General features: G+C 40.1%; 1 protein-coding gene across 2 annotated transcripts; it reads right to left on the bottom strand.

Moving 5' to 3' along the window:
- Nucleotides 1-1,447: 1,447 nt before the first annotated feature.
- Nucleotides 1,448-18,883, bottom strand: INTS12 (integrator complex subunit 12). 2 transcript variants are annotated; one of them, XM_068187466.1, is made up of 8 exons: nucleotides 18,748-18,883; nucleotides 17,167-17,320; nucleotides 12,155-12,318; nucleotides 10,167-10,313; nucleotides 9,452-9,639; nucleotides 5,639-5,798; nucleotides 4,188-4,340; nucleotides 1,448-2,404 (listed from the first exon to the last, which is right to left on the bottom strand). In XM_068187466.1, exons 3-8 carry the CDS (start codon nucleotides 12,308-12,310, stop codon nucleotides 1,823-1,825), a joined length of 1,386 nt encoding a protein of 461 aa, XP_068043567.1. In that variant the 5' UTR covers nucleotides 12,311-12,318; nucleotides 17,167-17,320; nucleotides 18,748-18,883; the 3' UTR covers nucleotides 1,448-1,822. The 2 variants fall into 2 exon arrangements, with proteins under 2 accessions (XP_068043567.1, XP_068043566.1); XM_068187465.1 differs by lacking the exons at nucleotides 17,167-17,320; nucleotides 18,748-18,883 and having other exon boundaries at nucleotides 12,155-12,354.
- Nucleotides 18,884-18,895: the final 12 nt, after the last annotated feature.

Genomic DNA, 18,895 nt, shown 5'->3' with positions numbered 1-18,895 from the left:
TCATTCATTTTCTGCCTGTGTTCACCCCACTGGTGGTACCTAAAGTAATGGGCATAGTTGAGATGTAATCTCCTGCACTTTCACAAGCAAAGCTTCATGTATGTTCAGAGGCAAGACAGAGGCACCTAGCACATTGAACACTCCTCTGGGAGCAAGTTTTACTACTGGAATGAACACTTCACATAGGAGCACTCGGCCATTTAAAGAATCTATCTTCACACTACTTCTTACTGTAGGCACCAGTCTTCTGATTAACACTTAGGGAGAAAATATGCCTTCTGTTTGCTAATGGAAGTTGCATCAGTGTCTTTTCCTACTAGGCTACCATTAAAAACCCTCAGTGCTGGAAAGGAGGAAGGATGGGCTGATCAAAAAGCAGTAAAAGTTCTGGATTCTTCCTCCTCATGCTGTTATTTTTATACAGCCCTGGAAGCTGCAGGCACTACAAAGATAAAACCTTTTTTTTTCCCCTCCACAGGAAATAATAGCTGAAAAAAAAATGCAAATCTTCCAGGCAGCTGAGGCAATCCTGAGTAAATGAAACTATTCCTTTGGCTGTTTAAGGAACATCAGCCTAAATCTTAATTGTGAAGAAAGGAAACGAGGTATGGGAAATAGCTGCCACATATGAAGCTTTACACACACTTAAAATATAGGACGGCAAAGAGAAACAGTAGCTTTCACCTACCTGTGCCTGTCCGTGTGGTGGGTTGACCATGGACAGATGTCAGGTGCCCATCCCAGCTGCTCTGTCACTCACTCCCCTCCTCAGCTGGGTAGGGGGGCACAGAAAATAAGATGGAAGGGTCATAGGTCAAGATAAAGGGAGTGGGAGATCACTCACCAATTACCATCATGGGCAAGACTTGGCTTTGGGAAGATTAATGTGATAAGGAGAAAATAAAACTGGCCATGCAAACCCAATACACTCCAAGATGTTTTCATGTTTAGAGATGCTCCCCTCAGCACAGAAGGAATGGAGGGAAATTGCCACGTGCTGGTCACAGAGAGCAAGACTCAAGGTCATTTTCCAGTGCCCACCTTGAGCCAATTCTAAGCTGAACACAACCTGGAGCAGCTGGGACGAAGAGAGGGAGCACAAACCACGAAGTACAGGTCAGGGGTAACAGTGGAGAGCTGGAGTACCTGATACTTCTCAAATACAGGATGGTTCTCTACATTTTAAGAAAACTTGAAGACAGTTTTGACTCTCTTCTGTTCTTTTTAGTTGAAGTTTCTCACTGTATGAAACCAAAACAAGCCAATTTAGCAAACTACCAAACCAAAAATCTCAATTTAAATACACTGTTGTTGAACAGTTAAATTTTAAAATTAAAGTATTTTTTCCTCTAACAGCTTTATAATTTGAGGTAATAAACTGCACAATGTTGAACATCTGAAGCATTTTAAGTATTGGAATATGGGGCGAAAGAAGAGTGGCAATGGCTTCCCAGATTAATAATCCTTTTATTACAAACATTTAAGAATGATGGTTTCAGCAAGTTCAATTTATTAAGTATCTACATAAATGTGGGGGTTTTAATATTAAAAAATACCCAACATCTACAATTTCAAGTTTCAGTGCTTTGAGCTACAAAACCAGAAGCATGTAATAATGAATTCCTCTAACATATTCAATTCACAGATTTGGAAAGGCAGAAGGAATATCAGAATTATTAAAGTTTGACCTTCTGTATAACATAGGGTTTGGGCTTCCCTGATTTAACCACTTTCAGTCCAGTACCTGGGGGATTTCCTTTAAGTAAAACACCGACGCTGCTGTCTCACTGCACACAACCAACAACACCAGCAAGCAGCCAGACTATTTCTTGAGCTTCTTTTGAGCAGCCTTCTTCTTGACCATTTGCAGCCTTTTCATGGCGTTGAGCTGGGACTCCTGCGAGGTCGGGCCCTTCAGGGGCGCCGGCTGGCTGCCGGTGTCAGCCGCGGCTTTGCCGGCGCCGCCCGCGCTGCTGCCCGCGGAGCCGCTGCCGCCGTTGCCGCCGCCAGCCTGGCCGCCGGTGCTGGGGGCGACGCTGCTGGGGCTGGGCAGCCCCGCCTTGCTCACGTTGTCGCTGCTCACCGAGCGGCTCAGCGTCGTCTTCCCCAGGGTCAGCGGCGGAGGAGGCTTCAGCTGAACGGGGTTTGTGCTGTTGTTGGCAGAAGCTATTTTGGCCCCCAGTCCCGTCTTTGAAGTCGCCAGCCCTGACAAACCCACGGGTTTCTGGTTATTTGAAGAAGCTGCAGGTTTCCCGCTGGCACTCTGTGCTGTCGATCCCAGTTTGGCAGTTGATGGGTTGGCAGAGGAGGTTTTGGCTGCAAAAGCAGCCCATCCTGTAAGGCCACTCGTTGCTGAAGAGGAAACGCTTGTACTGGCAGAGTTCCCCGAAACCGCTGCTGAGGTCTAAAATAAATAAGCATTCTTATTATAGCAGCATCTATTTGTGTAACACATCGCAGCAGGAATACACTGAGCCTCTGATTCAGTTCTTTTCCCAGGAACACCCAGTGAGTGGACAATATTTCATCACTGGTCACCACAGTTGAAAAGTACTAACAAGAACAGGAAAGGATGCCAGGTGCAGCCAACTTTTAATCTCCCAGGCACAAAGAACATAGTATTCCTTCTCCCCTTTCTTCTGTACACTTAGCAGACTACCACACAGCACTGTGATCTCTCCATAAACAATAAAAGCCCAAATTTGTGAACTATATAAAAGGTGGTGGCTTATCTTCTTTTTTACTTGTTTACTGTTGTTACCAGGTGTCACTTTTCAACAAGCTGACATGCTCAGACAAAATCAGACACTGAGCAATTAAGTATTGCATTTACTTTAAGAAACTGTCGAAGTAGCAGTATCTAAACTGTTTCCTTTCTTCTGGGTTCTTAGCAACTTGTACCACAGAGAGAATAAAAAAAAAAAAGTACTATTCTATAGTCTTTTCCCATTCACGTACTGCAAAAGACAAACTTTCTGCAAACATGGGTTCCCTTTGCCTGTGAAGCAGACACTCTATCCACACTGAGTTCCCACACCTTAAACTCTACAATCACCAGGCTTCAGATGAAGATGATTTGTTGCTTTAAATCAGAGTTAGACCAAATAGCAGAGTCAAAACAACAACTAAACCTCTCTATTAAAGTAATACTCCTTTTATACTACACCCAGACAACTTCTAAACAGTAAAGTTGATGGAAGAAATCAGGCCCCAGGTCTTACAACCTGTTTAGGCACATAAATAATTGTGCTGAGGTAAAAAAAGTCATTCACAAATAAAAGTGCTAGAGCAATACCCTCCTAAGTATTCAGGATAGTTTGCATCCAGGCAGAGCAATGGCAAATATAACTTTGAACACATGAATAAATGTTTTGATTTGCAGATAAAACGGTGTTTTCCTAAGAAAAGGTCATGTTTTATTAGACTACTCTGTTATTTATAACACTGCTTCTGGTTTACCACCTTTGACCAATTTGACCTTTTGACAATATTTTAACTTGGAAAAACAGAAACATGAGGCAACATAGAATTAAAGAATCACAGAATGGTTTGGACAGGAAAGGACCTTAAAGATCATCTTGTTCCAACCTTCCTACCACGGGCAGGAATGCCACCGCCTAGATCAGATTATATTTAAGAAGCTCCTAAATTAAATCTCACAGAGTCAGCAACACTTTCCCTACAACCATCTAGGCTAGAAAACACCTTCAAGATCATCAAATTCAAGTGTAAACCCAGCACTGTCAAGACCATGAGAAAAAGCCTTCCAAGTGTCAAAATACAGGTAAGTTACTTGACTAGAGAGAGCAAATAATGTATTTTATACAATTCATAGAATCATAGAATTGTTCAGGTTGTGGAAAGGACTTTGAAAATCATCTAGTTCCAATCCCTCCCCCCGCCATAGGCAGGGATGCCTTCCACTAGACTAGTTTGCTCAGAGCCCCACCCAGCCTGGCCTCAAACACTTCCAGAGATGGGGCATCCACATGTGAAGTGAGGCTTTTCCCCCCCCATTCTTTCAGTGTTCATGCAAACCCACTATGCTGTGCTACTACTCAGTCCACATAGTGTGAGAGACTATTTTCAATTATGGTTCTTTTGTGAAAAGATTGGTTTAATTGAAAAAACCCTATTATCTATGCAGTGAAACTAACTCTTCCTCTGGTAAATTTAAACTACATTACCTTGACTTCTGTTCTCTTGAATGCCAGAAAAGCTGGTGGGGTCTCAGGTTTTAACTTGATTTCTGGTTTCTTGACCAATGGATCCTTCAAAGCTGGTGCAACTGAAACCACTGCAGGAGCTGGTTTTTGAGGTGGTTTTTGTGTCTTCTGAGCCTGTGTAAATGGTAGGAAAAAAACACCCTGAATAAGTTACGGGCCACATAACATGGACTGTTTTGACTTAACAAAAAGCATGAGCATTTTAAGATTGCAATCTAGCCTTCACAATTTCAGATTTAATGGTCCCTGAGAAATGAGGCAACAGGGGATGTGGAGATGTGCTGGGTATGGTACTGGGGACAGGGACCAGCCAAAAAACATCCTGAACAGAACTTGCTATTTCAGTGTGGAGAGGGTGGCAGTGTTGATGCTTGGAGAGCAGGAAAGCACTGGGCATTTACAGGAATAAGGCAAAGACAGATGAACTTGCAGAAGACATGGACACAGTCCAGCAGTACTGGGATGTAGACTGCAAGAGCCTGCTAAGAAGTGGCAGGCAAAATGGCAGAATTCATGCCAAAACAAAAAAAAGGAAAGGCCATACTGAAAGCACCTGCTAAATGGCTAAACTGGCTACCCTGTGCAGGAACTGACCTCGAGCAAACACTCCTCTGAGTTCAAAGGCCTGATGATCATCAGAATAATCATGTATTTCAGTCAATGTTGGTACATCCTAGGCCAGGATCTTACTTTGCCTTCTTTCCTTGTTTCTTAGTGGTGCCATTTCAACAGATAACACTTGCTAGTTATTGCAAAGCAGTTTCAAAACACATTCTCTGCTGTATTTTTCTGTATTCTGTGTGTGATTTTAAAACATCAGAACTAAAGTCACTAATGTTGCATGCACCCAAATCTCTTACGTTTCTTTCTCATAATGAGATGAGTGGGAATCTGGTAGGATACTGTTCAGTCATGCAGATAAATCAAAATAAAGGCTTTTTTTTAAAATTTTTTTTTTAAACTGGAATGTGCTACCCTCAGCTTATTTTTGACCCTGAGGACATTCAACATGTCAGATTGAAATTGGCAGTCTTGTCCTACAGGAAAAGAACCATTCATATCCAAAGCTGATAAGAAAACTTAAACTGCAGGGATATTACTAAAAGCTGAGTATCACCTGAAATTTAAAAAAAAAAGTTTTAACTTCTGCTTGCCAAGCAGGAAACAATCCTATTTCACTCCTGTTCACTCACCTTCTGATTTTTAAAAAGCTTTGTTAAAGAAGTGCATTACAGATACTCTTTGAGATGCTACATTAAAAACCACAGCTGCAGCAAGGGAAGCCCTGCTGAGAAAAATGGTTCTCCAATGTGCTTCCTAAGACTTGTCTAACCCAGGAAATATTCTCACACAGTAGAAACAGCCTGCTGTATTCAAACAGTGCTCATATGAGACAAAAAACTGACTCCTACCATTCTCTTCATCTGCCTGGTACAGCGGGCACAATACCAGACAAGTCGAGGATCATTCACTTCCTTGTCTGTCACCTGAGGTTTATGGCAATCCTGGTGGTAGAGATTATGGCACTCCTGACACTCCACTAGCTGATTCACAAAAGTAACTGTCATTTGCCTGCAGAGCAAATAGTTAAGAACAGATTATGGGAGAAAGCACTTAGAGGATTACCCAATTGTTGAAAATTTTGCAAGGTTTAAGATAAAAAACAAAAATATTTTTTCTTTCACATATATTTTCTACCTGTGGCAAATTGAATGTATTCCTTTTCTTCCTGGCAAATTGAATGTATTCCTTTTCTTCCCGTATCAGTTCTTCCTAACGAACATTTTAGAAATTTGGTATTTTTTAAAGGCAATTTCTTTCAAGAGATTTGAAGACTTCCGAATTCTATTAAGTATGTGTATATGACAGTCTTGATTTCTCTGTTTGATTTTTAGATTAGAGATGTAAGTCTTGCCTGCTTTGGTTCACCTGGGCATTTTATGGATACATCACAGCACGCCAATTATGACTTCCTCATTAAATAGCATATGAGGGACAGTCTCCATTTGGGTAATTTTCCTGTCAGCTGCAAAGCAGTACAGTTCAAGAACAAATAATTTCTCAATGACAAGCATGTAGGAGTGCTTTCTGCTGCAGGATTTAAAAGCATCATCACCCAAGCTCTCTGCTACTTTGAAGATGTTTTATTAGCCATCCCTTTGGTCTCTACCCCATAAACAGACACGTGGAATTTGAGATAATACCAGAATCATGGAGAGATGGAATAGAAAGGATTAATTGTGCAGTCCTGCCTTGAAGCAAGCATGCAAGCTGGTGATGAGGGTTTCATTTTGCGTGGGCCTTGCTGAAAGTAATCACGCTGTATAAATGACACATTAGTGATATATACATGGCTGGGAGCCTGCCTGTGAATTACCCAAATACCATTTTCCTAATGATTCCTTCTTTCAGATGACAAATCAAGCTATTTAATTGCTAAGCTGCTTTTGCTCATATCCCTGAGGAGCAGGTACCCAGGTAACCATGGAAACTCTATTTGTAGATACATGGGGAAAGGTAATCCCTTATTTCTTTATATAACAGAAAAACAAAGTCTGAAGGTATTGCCCATGTAAGTACTGGAACATTTTCTAAAAAAGACTTCTCTTTTAAACAGGCTACTTAAAACGAGAAAGGGAAACCTTTCTGAAATTCTACGGTCCATTATTTGGCATTCAGGATATTTAAAAGATATTTGGTTTGTTTTTTATTCCTAAATAAACTGGATCAGAACAAATGGTCTCAAGAAGGGAGACTCACCCCATTTTAAAATTACAGAAACCAATCCCCAACTGATTAAAAACCCATGAACTCTTCATGCTCAGAAACACGTTAAACCACTTACTTTAAAATTCTAAGACAACTAAGAAACAAACCTAATGATTTTTTACCTTCAAAAACGAACCAATCAAAGAAGTATTAATAGAAAATTAGGTTGTTATTTCCAAACCAGTCTTTTAAAATTTTTTTTTTGGGAGGAAAACTTCACTATCATCTACAAACTGCATGTAGTATTTCCTCTTTGTACAACTGAGGAGCCAGTGAGGAGCCTACATAACTGGTAATTTGTCCTGTTTTTCCCAGGCTACAAGTACTGGAGAGGATGAAGTTATTTTAATACTCCCTCCCTCCTTATGCCTAACTTAGTAAAAAAGAACAACTAACTTGATATGAAAGAACAAGAAGAAAAACACCACAGGCATCAACAATAACTACACTTAATCACTATGAAAATACATTTGACACTTGACAAATCTTGAAAAAATATTTCATGCCTCTGCTTTAGTTTTTACATCTATAAAAAGGAATATTTACTATTCAAAAGCACTTTTTTGCATTTGTGAACCCACAGCTGGGTTCTTGTTAGCTTGTCTTCTTAAGCAATATAAACTCTTTTGCTATGAACTCCACCTATTCTGCAATTTGACATGTTTTCATTCACAACTGTTTGAATAATTAATTATTAAAAGATGTAATTTTAAAAATGTACAGGGATGTTATTATTTTGGCTCAAGATATTACCCCAAAAAGGGTGCAATAAATAGAGGAATACTGTCTGACCAATGTGCTGGATTCAGAACTTTAAAGCACAAGTCCTCTGAAAAACATCCAGTCCAGAGTGAGCTGGAGACAGACAACCATGTGACATCAGTTTCAGCAGGTTCCATGTAAAATGAAAACAATCCAGAGTGTTGGGGTGACTGCTGCCACTTTCTCTCTAATGAGTTGTTCCTTCTCCCTCTGTCTGGCATCAGAGATATTTTAGTTAGCCAGGGTAGATACATCTTTTGCAGGAACACTCGAGTTGGTGACCATGAATGGGTAGAAGCAAAGCCTCCAGCAGCCAGGTTAAATAAACACGGATTGTGGAACAGCTAATGGAACCATGTATCTGGCCTGTGCCTTTCAAAGTCTTGGCTACACTGGGCACAGGAGTTGTATTTTCTTTCTTCTGTTTCTTTACTTTGCAGGCATTTCTCATAATGCCTACAAGTGTTTTGCTTTGCCAGGGAAGACACAGAATTAATCATCCACAGCAGGTCAAGACTGTATAAATAGAACTTCATTATCCCCTCCTAGCAAACAAGGTAATACCTTACTATTTTTAGTAGCATTTTAACATACCACTAAATGGGGCTTTGCCTCTTTTAGGAGACAGAAAAAATGGAATTTGCAGGAAAAAAGGTAAAGTTCAGATGTTTATATACTTCTTCCTTTTTCAATGTCTATAATAAGAAACTAAATCTTTGAGCTAACACATGGCAATAACATGAAATCCCATCAGTCCCCCACTGGTCACCAGCATAATCATCTATAACTACAGAAATTTATCCTCTGTGCACTGACAACACTTCCCTATCTTCACAACAGGAACAACCATGGAAATGATGAAAGAATAATATTATAGGACACCGTTTCCCAACTGACTCAAGCTGAGCTAAAATACTGTCCCTCTTCTCTGTCCTGGCTCTACACTCCTGCATCCACACATGTGCCAGCATAAGAATTTACTCTTACTGCGCTGACTGAAACTCAAACCTACTGAAAAACCCACGTGGAGAGCTGATCCAGCTGATCACAAACTCTACTGGCAATACACCCCCCTAAACAGTCCAGGGAAGGCGGTAAAACTGGGAGAGCCAAACTGTTCCCTTTGGCAGCATTGGGGCCTAAAAAGGTTATAAATGATCTGTGAAACAAAATCCTGATGTGAGTGATTTGATCCTAGGACGGTTATTCAAAAGTATTTTGTACATCTGTTAACACTAAATGGTCTGCTAATACCATGTTAATTAGTCCAGTTTTAGAACCTAAAAACAACCTGTCTTCACTGCAAGATATATTTGCTGATAAAACACAGCTGTGTGTAAACTAATGTCAAATGATTAGAAAAAGAAGAGCAACACATGCAGATCTCATAGTAATACCACCTGAAAGTGCTTTCATTATTGTTTTCCAATAATTGAAAAATGTGTTTGTCATCTTATCTAGTTTTATTTTTCACTTGTCCTTTCCTGCAGAAAAAAAGCTGGTTCACTCTCTGAAATTTCCATTTTCAAGAAACCACTCTTATTCATGAAGGAGCATGAATGTATTATCCATTTTGGATATTAAGTGATTAAGTGATTTCTGGAATAAAAACTTTGAGAAGCATTAACTCAATGGTACACAATTTAAAAAAAAAAGTAACTACACCTCGCTGGAAAGAAGCAACGTTGACTTACCTGCAAACAACACAGGCTAATCCCATTTCCATAGCAAAGTCATCAGCACTGGTTTCCTCAAAGCTAGATAAATCAGGCATGGATAAATCCTTGCTTGTCTGAACTGTAATAGGAGAGGAACGAGCCTCTTGCTTCTCTACCCTGGGCTTCTTTGGTGCATCAGCTCCTTCAGCAGGATCCCCTTTTGTCTATTAAACACACACACAGAGAACGTGAAAATACAACAAGCTAACAGATTATTAAAATGAGTTAAAATGGAACAGTTATATTTGCAGTATAAAAAGGTGTACTTTACGCAGCGTACACACAATGTATTTCTTTAGTTACATATTTTCTTCAAAATATTTATGAACTAGAAGCTCAAGCCCCCTTTTTGTACTTCACCTCAAAATCCTTGAAAAAGCTTTGGGAATATCATATTTCAACTTGCTACATTTTAGTAATCTTTTATGAGATAATCTCTTAGGATTTAAAACACAGAATGGTTTGGAAGGCACCCCTTAAGTTCAGCCTCCCCACAATGAGCAGGGAAAACAATCACAGAATAATTACAAGATGACATTTATTAGATTGCCTAAATGGCAGCATGACTGGCTAATGTAGATCACAGGCTAGATGAGCTGAAGATAAGATAAGCTGAAAAGGGGAACTTTTGTCTAAAACACCTTTGGGTTTATTAACCAAGTTATTTCACTAGAGAACAAAAATAACTTACTTTATCTGCAGATCTCTTTTCTGTTTCTTTTTTCACCTTTTCTGATGCAGTGGGCTTGCCATTGTTGTTGCCAGAAGGCAAACTGGATGAAGCTTTAGGCTCTTGCTTAATGGGTTTGGTGACAGATACTTTTGGTTGCTCTACTTCCTGGAAACAGAAACAAAAATTGAAGCCAAATTCTGCTATTGAGTTTCTACCTAATTTGCAATTAGTGAGATAACAGGACAGGCAAACAATATACCGTACAACACTGATCATCTACATACAGACTTTCCAAAATAAAAACCCATTTCTTAAAATATTTTCATATCACATCAACAAATTAGCATTTAAATTACAGAGAATTAATAAAATCTTCCCTTACCACTCACCTTTCTGAGGACAAGATGCTCCTTTTCCAAAGACAGATCCTCTTTGGAACATTAATTAAAAAGGAGATTCTGCTTTTAAAATTCAAAGAGGCAATGAACATGAATTTTCAGACAGTTCTAAGGACAAAATTCAATATAAGCTAAAAACACAAGCTGACAACTGATATAACCAGACATCAATAATTCATTCCTTCATGGAGACATATATTGACCTCCTCTTAATCTCAGTCCATATTTGTCTATCAGATTCACAAATTTAGATCTCAACAGAAATCAATGGTGATCACTAAAGACACATTAATGTCAGCAAATGGATAATAATCAGGAAATCCTGTAAATGAGTGACCAGTCACACTGAGCAAGGTATCCCCTTCCAGCTGGTAAGATGGGAGGAATTCTCTGTTGTATACTGGGACAGGTCCTAAGGCCTGAGCTTCAGCCCTCCAAAGTTCCTTGACTTGACTGTGGTAAACCTGTGCTCCCTACTCTCTTCTTGGATTTCATGGTCAACCACAAATTCACCCTGCAGCCTGCAAATGCAAGGAAAGGAATGCTTGTACTTTTTTTCATTTCTGACCTTTGCAGTCCTGCTGATATTAGATATATACTGAAAAGAGAATGAAAGATTTCTTACTCTGGCCTGAGCCTCAGTTTCACCTAAGGGCAGGTGACTTCCAGCCAAGCTGTTATTAGAATTGGCTTCCCAAACCTCTTTGCACTGTTATTCGGCTCCCTGCTTCATCTTTAAACCACACATTTATTCTTTGTGCTCTGAGATAAAGGGCACCTGAGAGTTTTGAGACCTGTGTTAGGTTTCAGGGAGTTAACAAGATGAACAGAAAGGAGTTACACCACACAGTAAAGTATGATGTATGCTGAGCAGTACTAGTGCCTTTCAGTTATTTGGAGCCACGTAGAAATGAAATATTGCAAATGTATCAGCATAGAGACCATCATTAGAACATAGCAGGCTGACATGCAGGCATCGTAGGGGAGAACAAGAGCTCATTATCCATATGGCAATACACAGCAGCACAAGGATATCTCTGCTTGGTTATTTCCATACGCTCATCTCAGAGTCAAATATTCTTTCTAGCAGGTCTTCAGTGATTTTCAGTAGATGAAAAGTAATGTTTGTCCATTGGACAGCAATGGTTTCAGCCTGCAAATAATTTCTGTTTTGAACCATTTGGTGTTTTTCTCATATGACTTCATCAACAGAATTTCAAGGAAAGAGATACAGCTTTATTAGTAAATAGCTTATTTTGTTCCTTATTTCTCTGTGGCAAAAGTAATCTATATCTTAAAGAACTTTTAGCTCTGAAATGTAACTGCAGAAATATGTAAGTTTGGGTGCACCTTACACAGCATGTCTGATATAATGCTGAATATCTCTTTTAAGTTTTGGTGGATCAACAAGGTAAAGAGATATTCTTCCCATTAACTTCCATGAATTGAATGGATTATGTTGTATGGAAAAGGGGAATAATGAATATGAACACTCCATAATTTCTTTTTCCTCAACTTCTGATTCTCTTTTAACCTTTCAGCTGTAAAAGAGGAACCAGGAATAGCAGGAGCCACACAAAAAGGAGCCATGCTCCCTAACACCAGTACCTTCTGAGAGGGACGATAGCTTGAGTCAGTTCCTCTGGCCAACGACTCGTCAAGAAGTGCTTTCAGCTTTTCAGCAGAGTCCTTACTCTTTGAGTGCAAAAAGCCCAGGGCTTTCAGAAAAATGGGATCCAGCTCCAAGTTCACTGTAGCAGCCATAGTTGTGTCTTCAACGTGAGTTAAAAGAAAAAAGAAAAACAATGACAACTTGACAAAAGAAAAACAAATATAACTTTATTCACATGGAGCATAATTCAAACAGCATGCGGCAAATAGAAGATTTCTTTTCTTTTTAAAATGAAATTATATTAAACCACAGCAAGGATTATATGTGAATTAATTATCATTAGAAGATAACTGTGAACTTCAGTGCTGCAGAACTTAGAATATGACTGGACATCTGGAATGCCAAATTCATTCTTTGGCATATATGATATTCAGAAATGAAACTCATCATACGCAAAGGAAAAAAATTCATACTCTTGCAAAATAAATATTAACCTCAAGGAAAGCAATTACTACCCTTAACACTTTTTGCACATACAGTGATTTCTACCTCGTTGATCATTTAAGAGCAACTAGGAAAAATCTTACTTGTAGAAAAATTAACTTTTGAAACTTCTAAAAAGAACAGCTCATTGTAGCAGATAAGATATAAACAGCTAGTGTATTATTTTTTATATCTATATTTTTTATATCTGAATATATCTATATTATTTTTATATCTATATATATATTGTATCTATAAATAGCTGAAAAATACATTTTTAAATGTAGCTGAAACAGTGAAAATATTTGTAACTCAGATTGTAACCTATCCACATGCTCATGTGACAGTCCAAGTGTAATGTCAGATAATGACTATCCAGAGCTGCGAGATGCCACAATGTCCACGGAAATGGAATAAACTGAGGAAAAGGTTACAACAACTTTAAAAAACTGTTTGCCTCATAGCATTCCTGCTCTCTGGAGCACTGTGTTAATTTATTTAAAAAACTCTAAGGAACAGCATTTACACCAGAAATTGTTCCTACAAAGATAGGTACCTAACTTAAATCAGTAAATGACAATTAATAATTTAAGAAGTTATATGGGAAGTTTCCTGATCTTTTCTAAAAATGTATGAGAAGTGTTATTGTTAATAATCCCTTTAAGTCTAATTTAAAATACATCAGGATGTTTGTGGGTTTGGATTTTTACCTACAATAATCTAGAAGACATTCTTGAAAAGCCTTTTATCAGTTCTTTCATCAAAAGCACTGTCTGGACACCTTTTTCAGCTGAAGCTTCTAAGGTTTTGTCTGATGAATTCCTTTTGATATTCATGGCAGTGAACTTTTACCTCTCTGGCCAAAACACCAGCACTGGCAGGCTGCTCCCTCAACACCTGCCTACCAGTCTCCAGGAACCTTTATCTCATGCTGAGCTTTAACAAGACAACGGAGAATCACTTAACTGAGACCATCAAGGGGTTCAACACACAGAACTTCATAGGGATTTTATCAATGGACCCAGCAGAGAGTTAAGAAACCTCTTCAAGAGCCCCTTCTCTCTTCCTTAATCTTTGCTACTTGACAAATCATTTTCTGGTGGCCACAGAACTTCTGCCAGGAAGTGTTACACACCAGCTACTCGGCTGTGTCACTGATCAAGCACAGACTGCAGCGCAAGCCCCGTCCTGGCAATTCGGTCTCTCTCTGATGATTACAAAAAGTGAATTCACAGAGCACAGAAAGCATATACCCTCTTTTCTTTATCCATCTACCTCTGATAAATGTTCCGGCTGCTCTTGAGATCTGTGGGTAGATTATGTCCCACATTTCTTTGTTCAGTGAACATGCCTTCCAAGTGGCAGTTCCACACACTCTTAAACCAGGACTCTGCTAAACCCTCTGTTGAATGAAAACTGTAGAATCGATACACCAATTTCAGAAATTTTGTAGAACTCCCTGTTAAAAAAAATATCCTTCAAGTTCTTCTCTGAGCGAAAGAGGAATTCTACTAGGAATATATACTTGTGTACATGAGAAACAGGCAGCCTCAACAGCCATTCACAGCCATTCTCTAATATTTTGAGACTAAATGTAAACATAATTCAATTTTCATCTCTCTGAAGGTAACACTTCCCAGATTTGTTTTTAGCTATAGCTTTTTAAAGACATATATTGAAAGGGACTGTTAAACCCCAATTTTCAAAAGGGTTCTCCATATTTACTCTTTTATTTGCTATGTAATTGCAGCAATTCATTCTCTGTTCTTGAGGACAATTATAATGTCCCAGGCTACTAAGCTTACAACTAACAGGAAATTTCTCAAAAGAAGAAAGGAAATTTGGCTTAGTAAACAGTTCAAGTATGCTCAGTTTAGTAATGTATTTTCAAATTAAAAAAATCTATTAGTGAGTTAGAGAAGGTAAGTATATTCAATGGAAAGATGAACACATCAATAACTGTCTTAAAAATAGCACTATCTGAAAAAAGCAAATTGATAATTATGCTCTCCTTATGGGACCATAGTAACACTGCTGTCAAACAGGCTACTAACAACATCTGTCCTGGTCCAAAAGGCAAATTATTGCCTTTGGTAGTGGCCCTTTCCAGATGTTTGCAGATCAAACCATTTCTAAGTATCAGCCAGTGGTTTGACACTTATAAACCCAAGATCCAATTTCATTCATTCATGTTTTCATGCACAAACTGCTCCTCTGGCAGTCAAGTCAGCATACAGCAATGTGACAGCCTTGGGACAAGGACAGCAGAGTGTTTCAATGATGATGCCATAGGCTATTCTGCAAGACAGACCTGCTTGACTTTCTTCTTGAAGTGGAATCTTTGTACAGGAAATAATTCAAATGCTGTTTAGAAACGAGTGAGTATGACACTGTCTTTTCTGCATTAGATTGATAATGCAGCTGTGAGATCAGAGGTCTGTGTTAAAACCTTTGAACCCTGAGGAGAACAAGTTTTGCACCAAGCAAGCACATCCTTTTGCAACCCAGCATTCACCCATCAGCCTAACCCTCAAAGCACCTTTCTCAACCTAGATCTCTGTTACCTCCCAAGGTGGACTACTCCAAGTGATCTAAATGTGGACGTGACAGCGTGGTCAGAGAGTGAGAAAATGAGATTAGTTTTCTCACAGTGGACTTGTGAGACTTTTAGGGAGTTGTAAAGAAACGATAACTTGTTAGTATAAACAACCTGCAGGTGGTGTTTTCCTACTCTGTTTTTCTGTTCTTCTCAAGGACTGTTTGTGAGAAAGATGTGTTTGTTAATTAGCCAATCAAGTAGAATGTGTTGAAGCTGTCTATAAAAGAGAAGAGTTTTCGTATAAAAGCGGCTGTTGTACAAACCAGCCTTCTGGTGAATCTGTGTCGTTTCTTGTTCAACAGCGACAATCTAAATCCATGGGGAAACATAGATGTTAATCAGTGAGTTGTTATTCTTAAAACATACAAGATTTGGATTCTTTCATTTCTCGAGTATACCATTGTCTTCTGCCAAATACAATCAACCTCAACTGTGCACTCTACAGAATACGTGGTCTTCTAATTTAAGACTTATTAAATTTATAGGATGTAGGAGCCCTCTTCTTTTTTTCATTCATTTGCCATCTACTGTTTTGCATACTTGCCCATGTATTATCTTATTCATCATAACTTGCAGCTAAATGGATCTACTTCCATTACATTTTCAGATATGGTCATATTTTCAACCATCTGTTTCTGAGCTCCTATTCCTATTATTTTCTGAGGCACGTGCACTACTAAAGATGTTTTTCAAAGAAAGTACACACCTTCTATTTATATTGCAATGCTATTAAGGACTTCTGCTATTATGTCATCCTTTTATAAACTCATCAATATTTTTATTTTTTCCTGCCACTTATAAGGCCTTTCACTCACATATCCTTTTCAGCTACCTTCAAGATCTGTAGCAGTTACCTTAAAAAACAGTCACATGAATCAACAGCTTATAATTCCTTCCAACACACTCACAGCACTGTTTTTCATTTACCACCATAAAAACAATTCACTTTTCCCTGTCACTTTGGATCCCTATGTTCCTCAGAATTTACCCTCTTCCTGACTACATCTTTTAACAGTGACAGTGGCAGCTTTTGCTTATTTACCAATAATGCTTCTTCCAGGTCACTTTCAGATCTGATGAGTCTTAAGAAAGTAGATCTAGGAAAATCTTAAAAGTAGGAAAAAATGAACTTCTATTTTCAGCTAATTAACTATCTTAATCAGCACTTGATTTATGACAGGATAATTTCTCAGTTACTTTCCACAAGGGACATTTCAAAACTCACGCACTTCAGTAGTCTGGATAAATGTATTAATGAGAATAACTGTATTAATCCATTCTAATTTTCTTGTCATCGTCTTCAAAGAATCTTTTGAGACATGTATACGATCTCCTGCTATGGACTTACTAGTACTGGCACCTTTAATTTTACATTCTATTCTACAACATATTTTATAATGTTCTTTTAAATTAGTATTCCAACCAATATCACTGCAACCAGCTTATCCAGTATTTTGAAAATTACATTAATGGCCTATATTTGTTGTTTTCTCCACAAAAACAGTGAATTATTTCAGGATTACAGAATCATTCCTTGTGGAAGGGACCCCACAAGGTCGCCCTGTGCAACCTCCTGTTCAATGCAAAGACAACACTGAATTCAGACCAGCTTGCTCAGGACTCTTCCAGCTGGATCCTGAAAATCTCCAAAGACAGGAATGTAAAAAATCCTTCTGGCCAACCTGTCCCAATGCCTCATTTCCTTGCTTTGAATTGGAGGTTTTAAGTTGTGCTGTCTCTCATTCTCCCATTGTGCATGTGAGTATGAAGACTGGCTCTATATCTTTCCAATAACCCCCCTAAGCCCTCAGCAGATGGTATCCAACACTCCCTCCATGTCCAGATCTAGCTATTTAGTCACAGAGGACACGCCAATTGATCAGGCATGAATTATCCTTGGCAGATCTGGCTCTTCCCAGTTTCTACCTTCTTTTGCCACAAATGGCTTCTTCCACGAACCTTTCACAGGAGGAAGGAATGAGGCTGACCAGTCTGTAGTTGTCTTGCTTGTCCTTCTTGCCCTTTATGAAGATAAGATTTGCGTTTCTTCAGTCTTTGGGATCTCCCTCAGTCTCATGACCTTTAAAAGATGACAGAAAGCAGCTTTGTGAAGATGCTGTCAGTTGCTGGCACCCTTGAATGAAGTCTACCTGGGCCCATGGACTTATCAGGGAAACAATCCTGCTTCAATCCTCTTCCACAACTTGTAGTTCCTCCTCTCATTAAGCTCTGCCTCGTGGCAAAAGGCCCTGGGGGACCTTACAGGTCAAGTCTGTGGCAAAGAAGACATCAACTCTTTGACCCTTATCTGTGTCTGCTGTCACTAACAAACTTGTTCCACACAGCAGCGGTGATGTATTTTCCTTGTGAATCCCTTTCCTGATAAATGGCATGATCCTTGTGAGTGCCTTTCAACTCAGGATATTTTGTGATAATTGTACCTGCATAACTGAGATTTGCTAAGCCCTGCTACCACTGAGCTTCAATATTCCGCAGCAAATGGACCTGATGATGTTTCAACATGTCTCTGCTCATTGGCTTAAAACACTGGCAAATTGAGTACACCCCTACTACTGCATTATTCACCTCTGCATTATTCAACATCCACACTGAAACTTATCGAGTGTACAAATTCCCGGGTATCATTTCTCAGAGAGAGAAGCAAACTTTAGTTAAAAACGAATTTCTGAAACAGTTACGCCAAAGCCGTGACCCTCCACAACCTACTCGCTGCAAATTTCTCCCTGGGATTTCTTTTTACCAACAAAGGAAAGGCCTCTCATCCTAAAGCAGCACTTTAGAATGCTCAAAAGAATAAAATGCCACCCTCCTACAACCATTACTGCCCCGCACGCACTTCCTCAGGGCCGCGGCTCCGGGCGTGCCCGTGTGCCCAGGAGGGGCCGTCCCTTGGCACCACGCGTCCCACAGGGACAGCGCGGCCGCCGCTCCCTCCGGGCCCCGCAGGACACCCAAAGCTCACCCGGGCCCGAGGGGAAGAGCGGCCAGGTGTGCCCGAGGGCTCCCTCTTCCTCCCTACTGCCAAGCATCCATTTCACCCATCCAAGCTTGCCCTCGCTGTCCTCTGCCAACCCCTTTTTTCTCGTCCCAAACACCTCTTCCCGCTGCCAAACCTGCTCTTTCTCCCCCCTCCTAAATTCCTTTTCTCTTCCCCAGACCCCTCTGCTCTCTCCCGATCTCCCTCTTCATCCCCGCTCCCAAACACCCTTGGCCTCCTCCTAAATCCTTCTTCCTCCCCTCCTCCCAGACCCCTTTTCCCCTCCCAACCCCAAAATTCCCTCTTCCCCTCCCAACCCCAAAATTCCCTCTTCCCCTCCCAACCCCAAAATTCCCTCTTCCTGTTTCCAAACCCCCTCTTCCCTTTCTCAACTCCCCTCTCCCTTCATCCTCCCAGTCGCTCTCTTCCCCCTTCCCACTCCAAATTTCCTCTTCCCGATCCTCTCTTCCGCCTCTCCAGTCCCCTCTTCCCGCCCGCTGGTGTCTCACCGGAGACGAGGAGGAGGAGGACGAGGAGGACGAGGAGGAGGAGGAGGAGGACGAGGACGAGGAGGACGAGGAAGGCGCCCAGGCAGGTCCGCCGCCACCGCAGTCCCCCGCGCAGCGCGGGCCGCGGGCGGCAGTTCCGGGCGGTGCG

The sequence above is a fragment of the Anomalospiza imberbis genome, chromosome 4 (assembly GCF_031753505.1).
Source record: "Anomalospiza imberbis isolate Cuckoo-Finch-1a 21T00152 chromosome 4, ASM3175350v1, whole genome shotgun sequence".
Classification (NCBI taxonomy): Eukaryota; Metazoa; Chordata; class Aves; order Passeriformes; family Viduidae; genus Anomalospiza; species Anomalospiza imberbis.
The sequence above is the reverse complement of the archived record's forward strand: the minus strand, read 5'-3'. Positions and strand labels throughout refer to the sequence as shown.

Bases quoted from the DNA above. Each gene is read 5' to 3' on its own strand.
- INTS12 (XM_068187466.1), bottom strand. From the start codon at position 12,310: ATGGCTGCTACAGTGAACTTGGAGCTGGATCCCATTTTTCTGAAAGCC. The intron at 9,640-10,166 runs GTAAGTTATTTT...TGTGTTTAATAG, and splicing joins AAAAGAGATCTGCAGATAAA to ACAAAAGGGGATCCTGCTGA. The intron at 2,405-4,187 runs GTAATGTAGTTT...TATTTATTTTAG, and splicing joins TCAAGAGAACAGAAGTCAAG to ACCTCAGCAGCGGTTTCGGG.